A 21,338-nucleotide genomic window follows, 5' to 3' on the forward strand; every position below is an offset into this window, starting at 1 on the left:
ACTTCTAACCAATTAAAAAGCACTTATAACAACCACTCCACACCATCCCACCATACCCACACATCTTAAGAACCAACAGCAGAAAACGACGCACTATCAAACACATGTTTGTCTTCTATTGTGTTATTTTTTGTTTTCTTTTGACTATGCTTTATGTTTCGTATTTTCCTCACGCTTTCAAGAAAATATTTCAAAAGAAAAATTGAAGGTATGTTTTTGGTGTTTACATTGCTTCACGGGTACGTTCGCCCCGAGTTCCATTGGTTTAACATAAAATTGTTAAAAAGAAAAAAAGACGAAACAAGCCTCGATGGTTTCTTACATTCCAGACAGCATTTTAGTAAAAATCGATATCTCGAGAGCATCTAGCATTAATAGTAGAACTCAAACTGAAGAACTAAATTGTCCATCGATTCAAAACAAAACCGAGCAACAATACGAATGCCACAAAATTAATATTCAAGTGCCCCAAAATTCCCCAAAATTCTGAAACATAAGATCATAAACTACCAACACGAGAGGATGCTACATGGGAACGCATGAAGAAACAGCAAAATTTTTACATTCAAAGGCATAAAAATTAGGGACCTTTCTAAAGCCGGCGAATCCATTATTCCAGTACATAAACTCACTCAAAGAATCTCACTTGGCACCCAAGGTTGGGAACTGCCCGGGATCTTCAATTTTAGGGGCTGCCACAACATTGCTTATTGTCCTACCTCCGTCATAACCACCTCCTCTTGAATCACGGCCACGAGCCCCACGGCCACGGCCACCAGGAGGGTTGTATTTCTCTCCTTCAGCAGGCTTTAAGAACTCGTTAATGCTGACAGCCTAGAACAAGCAAAAAATAACCAGTCAACTTATAAGCCAAATATTAATGTACTCAATGAAAGTCGTATCATCCTTAGCTTCTACATGGGAAACTTCATTCTGAAGAATTTCCATATTTAAGTATGGGAAAGATTTACTATTTCTTATAAAACATATTGCATTCCAACTCCCAGATACTTTCCATTCCATTAGGTGAATTGTTATTAGCCTCAGTTTTGAAGAGAGGCCGCTTATGATTACCTTATCATTGAGGTAACAAACTTGAATGCAAGCAAAGCATGTTAGCCCCTTCCCCTTGTAGGTTCTTGTTGCTATCTCACGTAATTACCTTAAATCATGTTATAATTCGTCAAATGTAGAAGCCAAAAACTGCCTGCCAAGCTTGAAAATGGTCATATAAGTAAAAACCAAGTGAGAAGCTTGGTGTGAATTTGGTTTTCAAGCTTTAAAACTTCAAACCCTAAACCATTGTATGCAGAGAGAGTTGAGAAACTACCCTACATCGAAACTCTCAAAAACATGGGCTGGGATCTTTTGTCCCTATTGTCTGTCACCATCTCCTGTCCCGGTGTTATTACGCTGTCACGTACCCAGCAACAAATCTCAGGCCTACAATCTGCCGTAATAGTCCAATTACACACACGGTTTACTCTTTCAGCCATCGAATCCCATAGAATATTAGTGCTAAATCATTAGGTATTGCTATAAAATCACACCCATATGTATAATTGTGGATATGAGGCAAGGGAAGAGTACCTGAGGTGGCCCTAGGGAATATGGCGGGCACTACAAAGGCTCGAGACCACCGGGGATGGAGGAGAGAGCACATGGCCTTAGAGAGAGGGGGGGGGATAGCAGTGGAGAGTGGCAAACCAGAGCAAGTGCGCTAGTAACACAATGAATGCTTGTCTTCAATGAAGTGTCTGCTCCTCTTTATATAAGAGTCTTGGAAGAGGGGAAAGCCAGTTGGTTAGTTTCTCCCCCATTGGAACAACAACATACGAGCTAACAGGGTTTCTTTTTAAGTGTTGTGATCAAAACTGGAGCTCTGTATCATGGGGCTCTAAGAGACGGGTTGGTTAACTATAGAGGCCCGTATCATGGACAAGTGGTAGGTATGACACAGGCTCCCATATGTCAGCTTGTCGGGTGGGTGTTGCAACAGTGTGGTTGCGTCAGAAGTCGGGTGACGTAGGCGAGCCCCTCTCTATCTATGCTGATCAAGGAAGAGATCCCCTCATGGATGCAAGCCTTGCGTTCTACTCTGGCCTCCAAGCCACATGCTTCCTTAGGTCCCGTGCGAAGCACCTAGGCCCTGCTCTAGGCCTAGGTGATGTTGGAGTCGCCATAGTTATTGACGTTGTGCACTCGTGGAGCTTATGAGATAGGTGATACCTGGTAGGGAGGTATCCTTAGTGAGCTCGCTCCTCTAGGCGATGAGTGAGCCTTAGATGGAACTCAATGAGTGGCAATCGTGGTGGCCACCTCAGTTACTAAGGGACTGAGGTTTCCCCCAATGGCATCTAAGGGCGGAGGATCTCCAGATACCCACAACAAGCTCATCAAATAAAAATTCAAACATTAATTGGTCAAGACAGATAATCACATCATTTGCATAAACAAGAACAAGATCTGATGACTTAGAAAGAGGAGGATGGTGGAGGATTTTGGAGACACAGGTGTTTCAGAGAGACGGTGAGAGAAAGGCAGGGGAGGCCAGGATTGGGTTTTGATGCTGGTAAAGGGTGGAGAAAGGTAAGGGGTGTGAGGAGGTGGTGATCAATGGATGGGGAGGGGCAGTGAAGGGTGTTGCCGGTGGTGGCATTCTTGACGATACCATGGTAGAGAGAGAGAGAGAGAGAGAGAGAGAGAGAGAGAGAGAGAGAGTTTCTGGTTTAATGGATGGTTGAGATATGTTACTCTACACGTGGCAGACTAATAGCATGGGTGACAGGTAGGGGTGGCAAATTGAACCCAGACCCATTAACAAACCCAGACCCATCAATTAAAAAATAGACCCAACCCAACCCATTTATTAGTTGGGTAAGAATGGGTTCAAACCCAGCTAACCCATTATTAATTGGGGCATAATTGGGCATCAATTGGGTCAACTTAAATGACCCAATGGGCAATGAAAGTAACCCACCAAATTCTGTCTCTTTTGCAATTGGGCAATGAAAGATTTCCCCAGGAGTACGGCCCCCTCCCTCTCTCTCTCTCTCTCCTCTCTTTCTCTCCCCCCACCCCACCCCACCCCACCCCACCCCTCCCCTTGCAATTGGGCAATGAAATGAAAGTATTTCCCGAGGTGTACGGCCCCCTTTCTCTCTCTCTCTCTCTCTCTCTCTCTCTCCCCACCCCATCCCACCCAGGAGCATGGCCTTCTCTCTTTTTTATTCAATTATTTTGTGCTAAATCGCACGCGTCCAAAAATATTTTGAATGGTCCGAATTAAAAATCAATTGTGACCGGTAACAATTATTTTGACCAGTCAAAATTGAAAACACATCTCATCCATTAATTGCGCGAATGGACCTGTGAAATTGTGCTCCGCCGTGAATAAATTTCTCTCATAATAGTCCCGCAAAGGGTTTGGATTAAAAAATTGACTTATTTTTTTGTCCTTATTCAAATTTTTTTTGCATTTTTTTTTGTTTTGTGTCAAACTTTTGTGACTTATTAATTTGTTTTGATGAGAGGAATCGGAAAAGTAAAAAAATTTGATCGAAACTTATAATTTTTTGAATAAAAACAAAAAAAAATCAATAAGACAAAAAAAATTACTTATTCTCGTCTTTTTGAAAAAATTTATGAGTTTCGATCATAATTTTTTTTTACTTTTCTAATTTTGTCGATCGTAATTTTTAGTATATATGTAATTGGGTTAATGGGCGGGTCGGGTTTGCTTTAAAATAAATAGGTCGGGTTGGGTATGGGTAATTAGACTCATAGTTAATGGGTCTAAATGGGTCAATGACCCATTAAAGACCCAACCCACTGACAACTTACCCAATTTGACCCAAACCCGTCCGTTTGCCACCCCTAGTGACAGGAGATGGCCACAGATGATCCCAGGCCCAAAAACATGGAACGTAATGGGATAGTCATATGCACATCCATAAGATGAGACCTCCATGTGTTTATAAAATGGCCAAACCCATTATGGGTCCAAATTAACAAATGAACTAGGAGGCACCAACAATTATCAGAGTATTTTTTATGCACGGACTGTAATTACTATGCATCTAAATGGTCCACATTGGTCAGGCTATATTACAAGCACATGAGGAGGTCCCTCTACATCTTTTGCTATTCAGGCAAAGGGTCTCTCTAAAAAAGTTTTCCAAACCCAGTGGGGCTACCATCTCCTCACGAAGCTCCAAGATATCTAATTACTTTTTCATTGGTATTTTTAAATGACATTGTATTCAAGCTCTACAGGTACGATCTCAGCTTAAATTTTATACATGAACTAGAACATAATTAAGGGTCTAAATTTAGATTTGTTCTGTCACTACAGTAATCGATGGGACTGTCAACCTGTAACCACTCAGAATGTTTTAAGGAAATTTCCCAAAAGGGTAATTATGCTACTTAGGGCTTACTTTTAGTCCATGACCCGTTAAATATCGAATCTTGCTTCATATATTTTGAATATCTAGGCCCACTTAATATATTATTAGTCTGTCCTAAGTTTGGTGATTACTCCGCCACCTTTCATTGCAATTATTGATGCCCCTAGTTGGTTGCATCAAAAGGATGACAAAATATTCCTTCAAGCCAAGTTTAAATTACTTGCATCAGCTGAATCATGACTATTAAAATAGATAAAGCATCCTAGGTTTTCCCTTGTTGCCGGCCAAAGGTATTTTTGTTTACTGTGGAGCAATTACACTTACAGTCTCTACCAGGTTCATTTTGCCTCTGCAAGGCCCTACATCACAGCAACCTAATAGATAGAGAAAGCTAGAAAGCCTAACAAAGAAATAAAACATAAAGAAAAAAATGGGAAGAGAAAGTAGGAGTGCAAGCATGCAAACCATGGCACCCGACAAATTCACCACTTAAATCAAGCAACCCATCATACACGCAAAAGAAAAAGTGTGATGAGTAGGCTTGATAATATAAAGGAAAGCATATCGGAAACAACAGTACCTTTTTCGCTTTGTCCTCCTTTTCAGCTATCTCTTTTCGCTTATCCTTTTCAGAACGCTATGTACAACAATATCAAACAGAATGGAAAAAAATAATTAACATGTTTGTGAGGCTAACAACAAAACGAAAATCAGAGTGTCAAACCAATTTTACCAATTTCACGAAGATGTCATCAATGTCTTTCTTGTTTGAAAGTTGTTGCATGGATTTCAACTCTTTGTCAACATCCACTTTCCTCTCCTCAGTTTTAAGTGCCTGCAATGCTTTTCTCTTTTCTTCCAGCACCTTCTGATACTGTTCAAGTGTCATCTCCTATATTTTTTCACAAGAATATGTGAGATACATAAAAAAAATGTTGCATCATGCTAGTTAAAAAGATGGGTGTCTTTAGACATAGAGTTCCTATTCCAAAAATTCACATAGGCAGTAGAACATCTATGTTGATTACAAAACAAGATTTTCCAACTGAAAGATCTGATAAGTGTCTCCTCGCTGCTCCTATCAGCCATAATAGCATACCAACTGTAGGTTGATAATCTCTCTCCAGAACATGAAAATATCCGCAAAGTCCCAATAAAGCATTTCTAGGCTGCTACATGAAAGCACCCCATGATCAAACCAGCTATGAGATCAGTTCTATAAATGTCACCAGTGTTCCCCTTTAACGACCAACTTAAGATGCCAAATAATTGGCTCCAGTCACAACACCATTACATACATCCAAACCAATATGACATCTTGCTTCCTTTGTACCACAACCTCCTGATCTTTTCTCATCTTTAACAAATTTCAAAACTGGATAATGTTTCTGTATTAACAATATCTTCAACAAAAATTCATTTACTCTTTTGTTGCCGAAATCAAAAGCCAGCAACTTGTATTACTGGAAACTCAAAGTAAGAAGTCCTTAAAAGTTAAATCCTTTGTCTTTGAAGTCAAAAGGCAGTAAACTCTAGAAAATTTAACAACCACAGAATCAAATAAGAAAAAAAAAGACCGACGTGGATAATTTTGAAACAGCCTCAATCCCGATATTATGCCACCAACCGGAACAAAATCTCGATGTCCATCAACACAAGAAAACACGTAATTAACTTCGTTAGGAAAAGTAGACATCTTCAATCTTTTAATTCGATTGATCCAACAGGGGGAGATGAGGAAAGATGATGGCGGCTCCAACATGATCTCAGAAGACAATCCCATAAACACAAAAACTCAGGCTATTCCACATATCTTTACCTCAGGCTATCAACTTAGTATTATCGATTGATACTTAAGAACCTAAGCATTTGAATTATCGACACATTTACATTATGTAAGAAAACATTCACCTTATCTTCGGGTTCTTTTTCTTCAGCTTCATTTGCAGGAGACTGCTTGTTGACATCACCAGCACCCTCCTCTCCTGAGGGCATCTCAGCTCCTTGATTTTTCTCAACTTCATTGGTAACTTCCTCGGTCACTCTGAGTAAAGTAAAATATCATTCATACCAACATGTCGCATGATTCAAACAAAATAAACTACCCAAAAGTCCAACGGAAAATTTAAGCAGGTAAGGAATACTAACTGAGCAAATTCATCATTCCTTGTTCCCCAATTTCCCCGACCAGCTCCTTCACGTTTGGTGGTCTGATTCCTGCACATATGACAAAGACAGGAAGAGTAAACGCGGATGCCTCAAGACATCATATGGAGATCATTAACAAATGGATGACACCCCAAATTGTTGTATAAACCTCATAAGGGCAAATATATTTACCCTCGTCCAGTTCCACTACGCCGTTCAAATGCCCTACGTGTGCGTTCCCCGTCTCCCATTTCTTCATTATTAAAACCACCATGATAGCCACCACGGAAAGAACCGTGTGGTTCACCATAGCCACCACGCTTTTCAGTGGGCTTCCCAGTATCTGCCTCATGACTAGTACCTTGATTGCCAGAAAATTTAATATTGCTAAATGACTTCTCATTATTCGTTGAGTCTCTGAATCCACCTCCAGAACGACCGCGCCCAGATCCACGTTCGCCACCTCTGCCGCCAGGCCCACCACCACGTCCTGCTCCAGTCTTTGCCTCCGTCACTACTCAAAAGAGAGTTTAAGTAACATGAAAAATAATAAGAAAGAGTGGAGACAAAAAAATGCGAAAGCCAAATATGGATAACACAAACTACACATGGTTCAATATGCTGTGTAACAGAACAACATTAGACCAATATACCGATATTGACCAAGTAGCATAAAAAACATTTCAGATACGTGGTAAATGGTCTACAATATGAAGGGAGGAAATGAATCAGCCAATGGCAAATAAAATAAGTCCAAACGAATGCTGGGGGAGAGAACAAAATGGGTGGTATTCAGTCAAGTTGACGTCCCATTATCCGCATAAAAAGAATTGGTCCAAACCACACGCATCATTTATGTTCTGTATAATTAGCATCATGAGAAAAACCAAACAAAGATTGTGCTACGAAATCCATGATGCCATGTGTTAAAGCATCCAACTCTAAACCAATTGGCAAGGAGTGGAGAGGCTGCCTAGGCTCATATACTAGTTTTTGGAAGAGATAATTAACGGTATTAACCGATGTGAGACAAACTCCAACAATTCCCCGCACGTGCGACCCCCAACTCGCATGGGGAGAGGTAAACAAACAATTCATAACAATTGGATCACAACAAACAACGGTACACTTATGGCACAAACAAGGGGGAACAAATTCTCCGAAAGCCTAGTTCTGATACCATGTTAAAACATCTAACTCCAAACCAATTGGCAAGGAGTGGAGATGCCGCTCAGGCTCATATACTAGTTTTTGGAAAAGATAATTAACTGATGTGGGACAAACTCCAACACCATGATTCAAAAACTAAGAAATCACACAACCATCACTGTTTGGGAGGTTCAAACTTTTGCCTATTACAAAAGTTTTACCTCAATGTTGTCTTTCATAGCTCAAAAAAATAAACGTTAAGAAAGAAACAAACATCCTCCTTGTAGCTTTCATTTTATGCAGTAAGTGCTTCAATATATGCACATTTTCATAATCAGCTTCGAAATGGATTGCATCAAATTCTAAACATTATTTGCACATGCCAATGCTAAGAAAAAATAAATGCCATCAATAAATACTAAACAATATCAATAAAAGAACCGCAACTCATTCCTTGTCTTAAGGATAAAGCAATCAAAGCATCTGCAGTGCATAAGCAACACATATACTTCACATATCCCACCGATTCATAACCCATGGAACAAAAGGAAAAAAACACAAAAAAGAAAAAATCTCCACAAGCAAATGAAGCTCAATAAACATCTTCCATATTATAAGTCACGGCAGCCTAACATTTCTGACGCTGCAACCATTTCACTAAAGGCTGAAGCTGAACAAATGGAATACACATCAAACTTTGCTTGGAACCTTAACAAACTTCCATTATAATTTATTTGAATCACTCAACAAACAATTCATTTGGGCAAATTTCCAAAAAAAAAACTATTAAAAAATGAGGAACTATTACCGTATGTACGTAGTACCAACAATTGGTATTCATATTGACTACAATATTGTCTGAAAAGTCATTTTGAAAACAGCAACAAGACATTGCATTGTTTGCCATTCATGCTGAGCTCGAAACAAGCTTTAAGTGAAAGGCGATTACAAACCTATCTTCATTAGCCAGGTATTGTTACAACCCAGCTAAAGACAAGCTCAGAAAATTGACTAACATTGAAAATCAAAATGTCTTCTTCAAGTGATTTGTCCGTCAATTCGAGCCTAGTTAAATGCAGAACACTAGTTAAGCTCGATCCTTTTATTCATTTCACATGAAAATGAATTGAGCTTACCAGCTTGAGCTGGAGGGAGAGGCTTGGCGGGAAACTTGGCCGGCTTGGCTTGCTGAGCCGGGGCTTGAGTCGGAGCGAGGATCTTTTTGGGCTGCGCGATCTTCTGCTGCTGAGCAGCAGCGATCAGGTGCGACGGGTCGTCGTTGTCGTCGTCGCCCAGCAAATCGAAAGGGTTCACAGTCGCCATTTCCAATCCAAACCCCGCCACAAGAAAAATCAAGACTTCGAAAAGGCGACTGCGAAACCCTAGCTCCACTTCACAGCCATCCGTTGATTCAGATCTGCTAGCAGTGAAGAAAAAACAAACAGAAGAACAATTTGATAGAGGGAGTGGTTCGGTGAGACCCTAGGCGTCGATGACGACTGTTAAGTGAGAGAGTGAGAGGGCGCGGGTGGAGAGACTATAGAGAGAGAAGAGAGAGAGAGAGTGGGGTGTGTGGGAATCCTAATTTTATAAGAGCATCTCCAATATATCCAAAATAGAGGATGGATGTAACACATTGAGGGAAGATTTTGTAATTTATTTCACTTTTTCTTCAGTTTTTGTATTTTTTGGGAGAATTTTTGAGGGACCCATCGTCCTTTTTAGAGTTTTGGAAAAATTTTGTACTCCAAATTTACTTTTGATCCTCCATTTTTAGAAGACCAAATTTACTTTTAGAGGACCAAACTCTAAAAAGGACAGTGGGTCCCTAAAAAATTCTCCCAAAAATTACAAAAAGTGAAGAAAAAAGAGAATAAATTATAAAATCTCCCCTCAATGTGTCACATTCATCCTCTATTTTTGAGAAATAGAGGTGAATTGCAGATACTCTAAGGAGAAAAGAAAAGAAAATTAAAAAAGAATTCCGTTCTTTTGTTTGTTTGGTTGGTTGTAAAAAAAGAGGGGAAATATGAAAAATTAGAGAAAAATAAAATAGAAAATTTTCACTCAATTTTCTCCACCTTTTCTTTTTCTTTAACCATTTTCTCTGGGCGCCACTATTCGCAGCCCAATTTCTACTACCCACAGTTGATTAAAACTTTTACCAATTACGGACAAAAATGCCCTCATGCAGTTTGACCATTATACCCCTAAGACCTCATGTTATTTGACCATTTTACCCCCTAAGAATATTAAATACAACCACATTCCTCCCTTTGATTTCCCTTATTTTCCCTCTCCGTTCTTCTTCAGAGAACGATGCCTCCCTCGTCATTCAAACTCCTCAATTTTCATCCCTACCCAGCTCCGACCACCTACCAGCAGGCCCCTCCCAGCCAACCCTACATATCTTCCTTCCCTCATCGTCCTCCTAAACTTTCAACAGAAATCTCAATTGCTTCTTCTCCCTCCATTGATAAACAAGAAATAGTTGACCCATCAATACACCGCAATTTGGAGTTGGAAGATCACACAATGGAAGTTGAGAAACAAGTCGATAGCACAGATGTTGGAGTGACGGAGCAAAAACCGCTGCAAGAGGTAAGCCTGCCCTCCATTTTCAATTTCAGTTCTGGCTCGACATAGTCGGACACACAGTGCCGAAACTTTACTAACTTTTCGGACTCTAATGTCTGAATTATGTACAACTATTTGAATATTAATATTCGAATATTGTCAACATTTTCGGACTCTTATATCCAAATTTAGTGTCAGTTTCAGATGTTAATATCTGAATGAAACTGCAGAGAATCCTGCGTTTACCTAGTTTGTCCTTGGGTGTTACAGGGTGACACTTCAACACTTGATTGTTATGCAGGGCCATCGACTATACCTACTTTCACTCGTCCTCCATACGATTATATGAAGCAATTTACAATGGAGACGGTGAGTGTTTTTTGATGGAGCATTTTATAATGTGCAATCTTATATTATGGGCTATAATTTTTTTTTATGTGTATGTAGGTTTTTCCATCCGATGAAGCGTTGGTAGATTGGATAAGATTGAAGCTCCATAGGCCGAGCTCCATTTTGGTTGGCACATTCATGACCAAATAACACCTTTCCATGTATCCCCATTTTATCAAGTTGTAATTTTTTCTTTTATTATTGTTTTTAGAAGGTCTGTTTAGGATGTGGAAAGGAATCATTATATTGTATTATTTTTTAGTGCAATAGATGTTAGTCAAATTTTCTTTGGGCCGGTTCATGAAAGAGTTGAAAAAAAAAAAACATGGTAAATATTTGTGCTCGTTTGGGGCTTTTAAAAAACAACGGCCCATTAGGTCAAAAAAGGACCAAGCACCGTAATTTATTTGGAGCACTTAATTTTCTTCATTTGGACATGCCGGTCGAGTGCTGCAGTGAGATCGTTGGAGGATCTGGTGCTGACATTCCACACAGGAGCTCTCGTGAGTTATTTTATTATATTGGAATACCATTGATGCAAGGGATTATTCAATCTTGAGGAGTCATGAATATTGGGTGCTGCCGAACGTTAATCTTCGAAAGGCTCTATTCTTGTAATTCCTACTTCAACAACATTTGTACAACATTCTTTCATGGATTTTGAATTTTGGAAGGCTTGAGGATTCAGGATACGGCAATCATGCAAGGGTATGATGAACGTGGATTCGGCAGGTAAATCTTAGGACTCATGGTGAGGATACACAGTCAGTATTAAGATTGCTTGTAATCGTACATTTGTTTTAGTGCATGATTCCTTCCCGTGGTTTTTATCCGATTTTGGGGTTTTCCACCTGAGATTGGTGTTTTGTTCTTTGGTTGATTTCGTGGTGTGTTTGAAGTCATCCAATAAAGCGAAATAACTACTCCTAGCATCTCTTTAGAAATTTCATTTGGTATCAGAGCGGGTCACTATATTTTGGAATTGTTCGAATTCTTAGTGGATCCTTAGGTTGCAATGGAGTTAAATACGAATCGGCACCTGTTCTGGATCGTACTAATTTTGATCATTGGAAGGCAAAGATGGAAGCCTATTTAAAGGCCATTGACGAAGATGTTTGGAATGCATGTGAAGTGAGGTATACATTGCCAACTATAACTGTTGAGGGAACTTCGGCACCTAAGGCTAGTGCGAAATTTACACAAGAAGAGAAGGCAGAGCGTGCAGCAAAAAACAGGGCACTAAATGTATTGTTTACTCATGTCGACACAAAGGAGTTCCATCGTATATCTACATGCAAAACAGCAAAGGATGCGTGGGATATTCTCGTCACTACCCACGAAGGAACTGATACAGTAAAGCAAGGGAAGTTGCAACGGGTCACTACCAAGTTTGAAAATGCTGCGTATGAAGGAAGATGGGACATTTGACGAGTTCTACGCCAAACTCAACCACATCGTCAACACCAGCTATACCTTGGGTGAGCCTATTACTCCATTTCATGTTGTCAAGAAAATTTTGCGATCTCTTCCCGAACGATTTAAAACTAAAGTAGATATTTTGGAGAGCAAGAGAAAATTACCTGGAAAGTCTGTGGAAGAAATAGTAGGGCAATTTCAAAATTATGAGCTTACACATTTTGATCAAGACTTATTTCCTACTAAAAATACTAATAAAAGATCAGAAAAAAAATTGCTTTTTCAAGTAAGAATACTACTAAAGGTTTTGAAAAACAAACTATTTTTTCTAGTAAAAATAATGAATCTAATGAGTTGGACAGCGATGAAAATTACGATACGGAGGCTATGGCTTTATTTACCAAGAACTTCAAACGATTTTTTAAGAAAAAGAATAACGATATTGACAACAATGATAAGAAAGGTAAAGGAAAATTTAAGACCTCTAGTAACAAAGGTCGGAAAGGAGTAAAGGGACCACCCTCGGGGCCGAAGTGCTATGAGTGCCATGGGTATGGACATCTTGCTCAGGATTGCGCAAATAAAAAGGCTAAGCAAAAAATACTTAGTGTGACGACTTGGGATGATGACATTGATAGTGAGAAGTCAAATAGTGATAGAGATGAAGAAAACAATGAAAAAAAATTCTTGGTCTTCACAGCAAATCATCATGAAAGTGATATGACCAGCAAAAGTTGGGGAATGGAGGAACCCATGATAGTGACAATGAAGAGGAGGAAGTGAAGTTTGATGAGTTGCAAGAGGCTTATAACAAGTTATATGAAGAAAGCTGGAAACTCACCAAACAAAATGATAAGCTCGCTAGTAAGAGTGAGGCAGCTATGGTTGATCTGTCAAAAGCACTATCCTCAGCAAGGGAGTTGTCAGAAAATCTTGAAAGTGTCACTCAGGAGAGGAATCAATTCAAACTGGAAGTAATGGAACTTCGGGAGAAAGTCAGCAAGTTGGAAGAGCTAAACGAGATAAACAAAGGTAAAATAAAAAAATTGACTATTGACTTGACTAATGCTAATGCTATTTTTGAGCGCATGAATGCAAGTTCTAAGCATTTAGATGATATTCTTGATGTACAAAGATCGGTCAGTGACCGATCTAGACTCGGGTTCAAAGCCACATGCTTAAATCAAGAAAATGTCAGGAAGATATCTGAAGAAAAGCATAAGGAGATAGCTTTGAAAAATCCTGTACACATTCGGCCTTATTGTTTTTAGTTACATGGTTACCCAACATGACATTTTATGAATAGTAGCAAGAAAAGTATGCATCAGAAGGGTGATAATCATAAGAAACAAATGCTTGATTCTATTAAACAGAATAAATCCAATGAGAAAGATCGGTTTAAAATCTATAATTCTAAGACTAGGTCTGTGTGGGTTAGGAGTGCAGATTTGCATTGTTTAGTCATTCACACTGTATTGAAAGCACAAAACACTAATATGTGGTATCTTGATAGTGGATGCTCTCGTCACATGTCAGGAGACTTTTTACAAAGTTTGAAAATTACAATGGAGGTTCTGTTACATTTGGTGATGGCAGTAAGTCCAAAGTTGTCAGAAAAGGGATCATTCAGGCCCCTGGAGTTGGTAGTTTGGAAAATGTTCTTTTTGTAGAAAAACTCAAAGCTACCTTGATTAGTATAAGTCAAATGTGTGATTCCCTTCATGAAGTTAGATTCTCGAAGAATGATTGTTATATCTTAGATGTGAACGGGGCTAATGTAATGCATGGTACTAGAACTTCTGACAATTGCTATGGTATTATACCGTTAGATAATGTGACTTGTCACTCCACTAAATTAGATGAAATTGATCTTTGGCATCAACGGTTAGGCCATATCAATTACAAGGACCTATCTATATTAACTAATAAGGAGTTAATTCGCGGAGTACCTAGACTGAGTCGGCCATCTCATCATATTTGTGGTCCGTGTCAAATTAGAAAGCAAATTAGAGCTATTCCTAAAAAGACTAACACGTTGGCCACCACTAGACCTTTAGAATTGGTTCATATGGACTTAATGGGTCCCTCAAGGGTAGCTAGTATTGCTGGAAAGAAATACATTTTTGTTATAGTGGATGATTTCACACGGTTTACATGGGTTAATTTTTTACGTGAAAAATCTGAAACCATTACATTCTTTAAATCATTTGTCAACAGTGTGCAAAATGAAAAGAGCATGAAAATTGGTATGATAGTTCGCATTCGCTCAGATTATGGCAAAGAGTTTGAAAACAGTGAATATGCAAAGTTCTGTGAGGATCTAGGGATTAATCATGAGTTTTCTGCCCCTAAGACTCCTCAACAAAATGGGGTGGTTGAACGTAAGGATAGAGTGATGCAGAAGATGGCACGAGTCATGCTTCATTCTAGTAAGATTGCACTTAGGTTTTGGGCTGAGGCTGTAAACACTGCGTGCTATATTATTAACAGGGTATATTTTCGTCCAGGAACCAAGAATACCCCTTATGAACTATGGAAAGGGAAGAAGCCAAATGTTAAGTACTTTAGAACCTTTGGTAGTAAGTGCTACATAATGAAAGATAGGCAGAAATTGGGTAAGTTTGACTCTCGTAGTGATAAAGGCATTTTTCTTGGGTATTCTCTAAATAGTCGTGCATTTCGTGTTATTAATCTTCGCACATCCTCTGTTATGGAATCTATTAATGTTGTTATTGATGACATGACTCTGGATGAGCCAGAGGTTACTAATTATGAGTGTTTTGAGCCTTTTTGTGTTCAAGAACAAACAGATCAAGCAAACTGTCAAGATGATAGAGACATTGAAGGTGGAGTTGAAAACGACGAAGAGGAAATCAAAACAGAGGAACATGATGATTCAATAGAGACGGGTGATACCCTGAAACCCTCAGCACGGGTCAAATTAAATCATCCAGAAACACAAGTGATTGGAAAGGTATCGGATCCTATGAAAACTTGCAGGCAGATTCAAGATGAGGTAACCTATTTCTGTTATGTCTCCTTAATCGAACCTAAAAATATCAAGGAAGCTTTGCTTGATGATTGTTGGATTAGCGCTATGCATGAGGAACTACATCAATTCGAACGTAATGATGTGTTGGCATTGGTTCCCAAACCTAAAGATACAAACGTTATTGGAACAAAATGGATCTTTAAAAATAAAACCAATGAGGAAGGTGTAGTTATCAGAAATAAAGCTAGGCTTGTAGCTCAAGGATATACTTAGGTAGAGGGAATAGATTTTGATGAAACCTTTACCCCAGTAGCTCGTCTAGAATCCATACGACTCAAGTTAGCTGTTGCCTGTCACATGAAGTTTAAACTGTTTCAGATGGATGTGAAAACTGCTTTTTTGAATGGCATTATTAAAGAAGAGGTGTATGTTTCACAACCTAAGGGTTTTAAAGATCCCCATAAGCTAGACCATGTGTATCACCTCAAAAAGGCTCTATATGGGTTAAAGCAGGCTCCTCGAGCATGGTATGAACGCCTGACTCAGTTTCTAATTCAAAATGGTTTTTCCAGAGGAAACGTTGATAAAACACTCTTTGTGAAACATGATAATAAACACATTTTGGTTGCTCAAATCTACGTTGATGATATAATTTTTGGTTCGACATCACCATCTCTCATCAAATATTTTTCCAACACCATGCAAAGTGAGTTTGAGATGAGTATGATGGGAGAATTGTCTTATTTTCTTGGTCTTCAAGTTAAACAGTTTGATACTGGCATGTTTGTATCTCAGTATAAGTATGCAAAAGGGCTTGTAAGCAAGTTTGGTCTTGAGTCTGCTAAGCGTGCTCGTACTCCCATGAGCACTACTGTGAAGCTTGAATGAGATAGTGAGGGCATAGATGTTGATCAGACCACTTATCGTAGTATGATAGGTAGCTTACTGTACCTTAGTGCTAGTCGTCCAGATATTGCTTTTAGTGTTGGGGTTTGTGCCCGGTATCAGGCGTCTCCTAAAGAGTCTCATCTCTCAATCATTAAACGTATCATTAAATATGTGAGTGGAACTCTTAACTATGGAATATGGTTTACCCATGACACTACTGCTAACTTGGCTGGTTACACTGATGCTGATTGGGCGGGTTGTGCAGACAATAGAAAAAGTACTTCTGGTGGATGTTTCTACAGAGGAAACAATCTAGTTTCTTGGCTTAGTAAAAAACAAAATTCCATTTCCCTATCTACAGCAGAGGCTGAATATATCGCAGCGGGTAGTGGATGTACTCAATTGTTGTGGATGAAACAAATGCTTGCTGATTATGGTATTACCCAAGGTACTGTCACTCTTTTCTGCGACAATACTAGCGCTATAAATATCTCTAAAAATCTTGTTCAGCACTCTCGTACTAAACATATAGACATTCGTCACCATTTCATTCGAGATCTTGTCGAGGATAGAGTAATTCTCTTAGAATATCTGGATACTGAACATCAGAAGGCCGACATCTTTGCTAAACCTCTTGATCACATTTGTTTCGATTATCTTCGTAAATCTGTGGGGGTATGCTCTGTTGATTGAGTTTTGTTTTATCTTTTTCATTAAAATTTTTTTCCTTGTTCATTTCTTACTGTTAGTTTATCTTTTTTTATTTGTTTTTGTTTTTATTTTTATTTTTTTGGTTTGCTACCTATGCTTATAATATATATATTTAAAAAAATAGCGTCTTTTTCTGTTGAGGTCAGTTTTTTGTGAGCTTTAAGTTGTTGGTTGATATGGTGCAATAGTAGCTTGTTATTATTTTTTCATGACTATGCTCACTAGAAATTTCTATGTGCATGATTTTTGAGTACAAATCTTGATATACTTTGTACTATCTGGAAGTAGCATGAGTCTTGTCGAAATGACCTCCACTTGTTCATTCACGCCAGAAATAGTTGCTCCCTCATTCTTGCACGTCATTTCTCATGTAGCTACATTGTGTCTTGTTTTCTTCACTCGAGATTGACCTTTCAACAATTTGGATACTCTGTGGGAGTTGAATATATATTAAAAAAAATTTCTCATCAAAAGTAGCAGGAGGAGGAATGGAAGTATATAAAAAAAAGAGAGGTGGAGGTTTTGTATATGGTGAATTTTATTTCTTATGGCCTTTCGGGTTTTTCACTTAGTATCCCGGCCTCTTGCCTCAATAAGCAGTGAGTGTTCGCGTCAAACGGTGAAGAGTTCCAATAGTGTATTGTGTGGCTTGCTTGGGTTTGTAGCCTTTTTGACTCGAGTAAGTAAGTCTGCTGGGGTGTTCTATACATCTAGTGCCCTAAGACCATCTGGTTTGGGTGTCATTGGCCTAAAGCTCGCTATAAGGGTCAATTAGAAAGCTTAAGGGACCACGGCATTGCACAGCCACATTATAGTTGTTGGAGTTTGGTTGAGGGGGAGTTTGTAATATATTGATTATCGAAATGTCTTGGTTTGACTTCTTGAGGGGGAGATCACTTGACCATCTTACATACATGAGAGACCAAGATTAGCTCTTAGGTCGAGCTGCATATCTCTGACGTGATGCACACACACACTTTTGTCATTTGGATCTTGATTCATAATATTTATCTTGCTCTTGATGTATACATGCTTTGGACCTCAAAAATTCACGCCACCATTTGATCCTAGTGTGTGTTTTCATGATTATCAATAACCCCCTACCATAATTCTAAATCTTTCCACCGAAATATGCTCTCAAAGATTGGACTTTATTGAATTTATTTTCCCCCGAGTGTGTTTCTAATTATATGGAGTATTTTTTTGTTTCGTGTTCCTATCAGTTTACTTTTCAGTCAACCTCTTTAGTATACTCGCTCCATCATAATCTTGAGCATCTTTTGTTTTGGGATACTAACGTGGATGTATGGCTGCTGCATTTATTTCTTTTGGGCTTTGTCTTTGTCTTATGGATGAAGTTGGTTTTGTGTTGCTCTACTGGTTTGTGTTTCTAGTTGCTGGGCATCTATTACATCTACTTCCAGCTTTGAGTCTTTGGTTAAATCACTATGTGCATGTGATCATTGCAAGTTCCTTTGTCCTTCCTTGACAAAAAAGGGGAGATGATATTCCATGCTTTTGTTTGTGTGTTTCTAACGTTCTAATAGCTGTGAGATGTTTTTGATGGTGCAGCGATGCAAATTTCCAACTAACAGTTTTCTTAGGGGATAGGTGTTACATCTGCTGAGTGTGTTTTGTCATGGAAGTGCCAAAGGGGGAGATTGAAGCTCCATAGGCCGAGCTCCCTTTTGGTTGGCACATTCATGACCAAATAACACCTTTCCATGTATCCCCATTTTATCAAGTTGTAATTTTTTCTTTTATTATTGTTTTTAGAAGGTCTGTTTAGGATGTCGAAATGAATCATTATATTATATTATTTTTGAGTGCGATAGATGTTAGTCAAATTTTCTTTGGGCCAGTTCATGAAAGACTTGAAAAAAAAATACAAGGTAAATATTTGTGCTTGTTTGGGGCTTTTAAAAAACAACGGCCCATTAGGTCAAAAAAGGACCGAGCACCGTAATTTATTTGGAGCACTTAGTTTTCTTCATTTGGACACACTGGTCGAGTGCTGCAGTGAGATCGTTGGAGGATCTGGTGCTGACATTCCACACAGGAGCTCTCTTGAGTTATTTTATTATATTGGAATACCATTGATGCAAGGGATTATTCAATCTTGAGGAGTCACGAATATTGGGTGCTGCTGAACGTTAATCTTCGAGAGGCTCTATTCTTGTAATTCCTACTTCAACATCTGTACAACATTCTTTCGTGGATTTCGGAAGGGTTTTTTGGAAGGCTTGAGGATTCAAGATACGGCGATCATGCAAGGGTACGATTAATGTGGATTCGGCAGGTAAATCTTAGGACTCGTGGTAAGGATACACAGTCAGTATTAAAATTGCTTGTAATCGTACATTTGTTTTAGTGCATGATTCATTCCTGTGGTCTTTACCCGATTTTGGGGTTTTCCACGTAAGATTGGTGTTTTGTTCTTTGGTTGATTTCGTGGTGTGTTTGAAGTCATCCAGTAAAGCGAAATAACTATTCCTAGCATCTCTTTAGAAATTTCAAAGATGTACTAGTAAACAACACAAGTTTATCATTATGATTAAGGGCTCTGAGAAATGTATTAAGAATCGCACACCTAGGATGAGGTTTTCATGTGAAAGGAGCGGTAAGTATAGGCCATTTGTGAAGGAGGTTGATGGGAAGGAGATAGCTGTGAAGAAGAGCGTGCGGTCCACGGGCACAAAAAAATGTGAATGCCCATTTGAATTGAAAGCTGGAAAGGGCAATGATGGTTGGACTGTCTCTATCCACAATGGCACTCACAACCATCCTCTAGCGGTGTACTTGGAGGGCCATTCGTATGCTGGGAGGTTGTCGGTAAAGCAGACTAGCACGGTGGTTGATTTGTTAGTCTCTTTGGTAAAATCCAGATAAATCCTAACCCATTTGAAGGTTCAAGATTCTGAAAACGTAACGTCTACCAAAATCGTGTACAATATACGACAAAAGTACCGAGTGATAGAGAAAGCTGGGAAATCTCAAACGCAATAGTTGTTGGATCGGCTAGAAAAGTACAAGTATGTTCATTGAACCCATGGAAACGAGACTGAGAATGTCACAGAGTTATTTTGGTCTCCCCCATCTGCCGGGGAGATGTTACGTGTTTTTCCCCGAGTGTTAATGATGGATTGCACATATAAGACAAATAAGTACAAGTTTCCTGTTAGTGTAACATCGACAAAGATGACTTTTTGTGCAGCATTTGCTTTCATGGAGTGTGAAAAAACAAAAAACTACACTTGGATCTTAGAGAAGCAAAATGGCATGATGGATCCCAATGCGCTTTCGTCTGTTATTGTCACAGATAGGGAGTTGACGCTTATGAATGCCATCACAAATGTTTTCCCTAATGCTACCAACCTCCTATGTAGGTGGCATATTGACAAGAACATATTAGCCAAGTGTAGAAAGATGTTTGATGACAAGATGTGGGAGGAGTTTATTTGCATTTGAGGCCTAGTTGTCCTTTCAACGAGTGTTGCACAATACGAGGAGTGCCTTTGTGTTTTGAAGCGTGATTTTGAAGTGGTTCCTGCATCATTTGAGTACGTCGAGAAAAATTGGTTGGTACCCTACAAAGAGAGGTTTGTAGGAGCTTGGATGGACAAAGTCATGCATTTTGAAAACCTAAAAAGTAATAGGTAAACGCTTCATTCGCAACTCCGGCACTTTCCTTAATATTCATGTTATTCACGCGTTTTTAAAAAAATTTCATATATATTCGTGTTATTTGCTATGGCTAATATCTTGCCATATTTATTCGTAGGGCGGAGAGCTCACATTCGAAGCTAAAAAATCATCTTGAAAACTTGCAATGCAATTTTGATACTATATGGGAGAAAATTTACAGATTTATGGTGTTACAAGTTACTGAAGTCAAAGCTTCTTTTGAGAAGAGCCTTAGTCAAAGCTTCTTTTGAGAAGAGCCTTAATTCTGTGCAACATGATTTTAGGACAACACTATTTTATAGGCTAAAGGGAACTATTTCGTCGAATACCATGACACTTGTTTTAGCGGCTTCCCATTAAGTCGAATGGTTTGTGGAATCGAAGCGTGAGTGCAAGTGTTCTTTGAGGCACACCCATGGTTTACTTTGCACTCATGAGATTGCTTTTTACAAGATGACAAATAACCCCTTACCGATTGAGTTAATCCACGACCATTGGAAGGGGCTTTCTTTGCTTGCACCCCGGAGACGCTTTTGGCTCACTTTGATTGTTTTTACAATAAGTTCTTGAATGAAGATCAATATGATGTAAAGGTAAATTATGTTAAGAAGATGCAAGAGCTTACTCATCCGAAAAGCAGTACTCTCTTTGAACCCAAAGTGAATGCACAACCACGTAGTCGGAAGTCAACAAAAGAAAAAAATGCAGCCAAAGAACAAAATTTGACGCTTAGGGATCCCTCGGAGTTTGAGCACGTTTTGACCTCCCTTCAAATCCCCAAGGCCGTCAAAGAGAAACCGCGGCATAATCTGAAAGGGAAAGCAAAAGTTCCAGAACAACTTTGAATATGCCCCTTCATCAATCAGTTCCTAGAAGTAATAAGACCTTATATAGAATTGGTCAAGGATGTTGAAGATGATGAGAATTGTGGGTTTCGGACAGTGTCGAGTTTCATAAAAGGCGATGTTCATGAG

General features: G+C 39.0%; 1 protein-coding gene across 5 annotated transcripts; it reads right to left on the minus strand.

Annotated features, from left to right (window-relative positions):
• Positions 1-390: 390 nt before the first annotated feature.
• On the minus strand, positions 391-9,288 carry LOC131308523 (RGG repeats nuclear RNA binding protein A-like). Of its 5 annotated transcripts, none has more exons than XR_009194466.1 (8): positions 8,843-9,275; positions 6,750-7,071; positions 6,558-6,626; positions 6,321-6,453; positions 5,143-5,301; positions 4,990-5,046; positions 1,336-1,450; positions 796-1,162 (listed from the first exon to the last, which is right to left on the minus strand). XR_009194466.1 is itself a non-coding variant. In XM_058335464.1 (7 exons), exons 1-7 carry the CDS (start codon positions 9,027-9,029, stop codon positions 643-645), a joined length of 1,119 nt encoding a protein of 372 aa, XP_058191447.1. In that variant the 5' UTR covers positions 9,030-9,288; the 3' UTR covers positions 391-642. The 5 variants fall into 5 exon arrangements, 2 of the variants coding, with proteins under 2 accessions (XP_058191447.1, XP_058191451.1); XR_009194464.1 differs by having other exon boundaries at positions 796-1,207; XR_009194465.1 differs by having other exon boundaries at positions 1,331-1,450.
• Positions 9,289-21,338: the final 12,050 nt, after the last annotated feature.

Source organism: Rhododendron vialii, chromosome 1a, assembly GCF_030253575.1.
Source record: "Rhododendron vialii isolate Sample 1 chromosome 1a, ASM3025357v1".
Taxonomy (NCBI): Eukaryota; Viridiplantae; Streptophyta; class Magnoliopsida; order Ericales; family Ericaceae; genus Rhododendron; species Rhododendron vialii.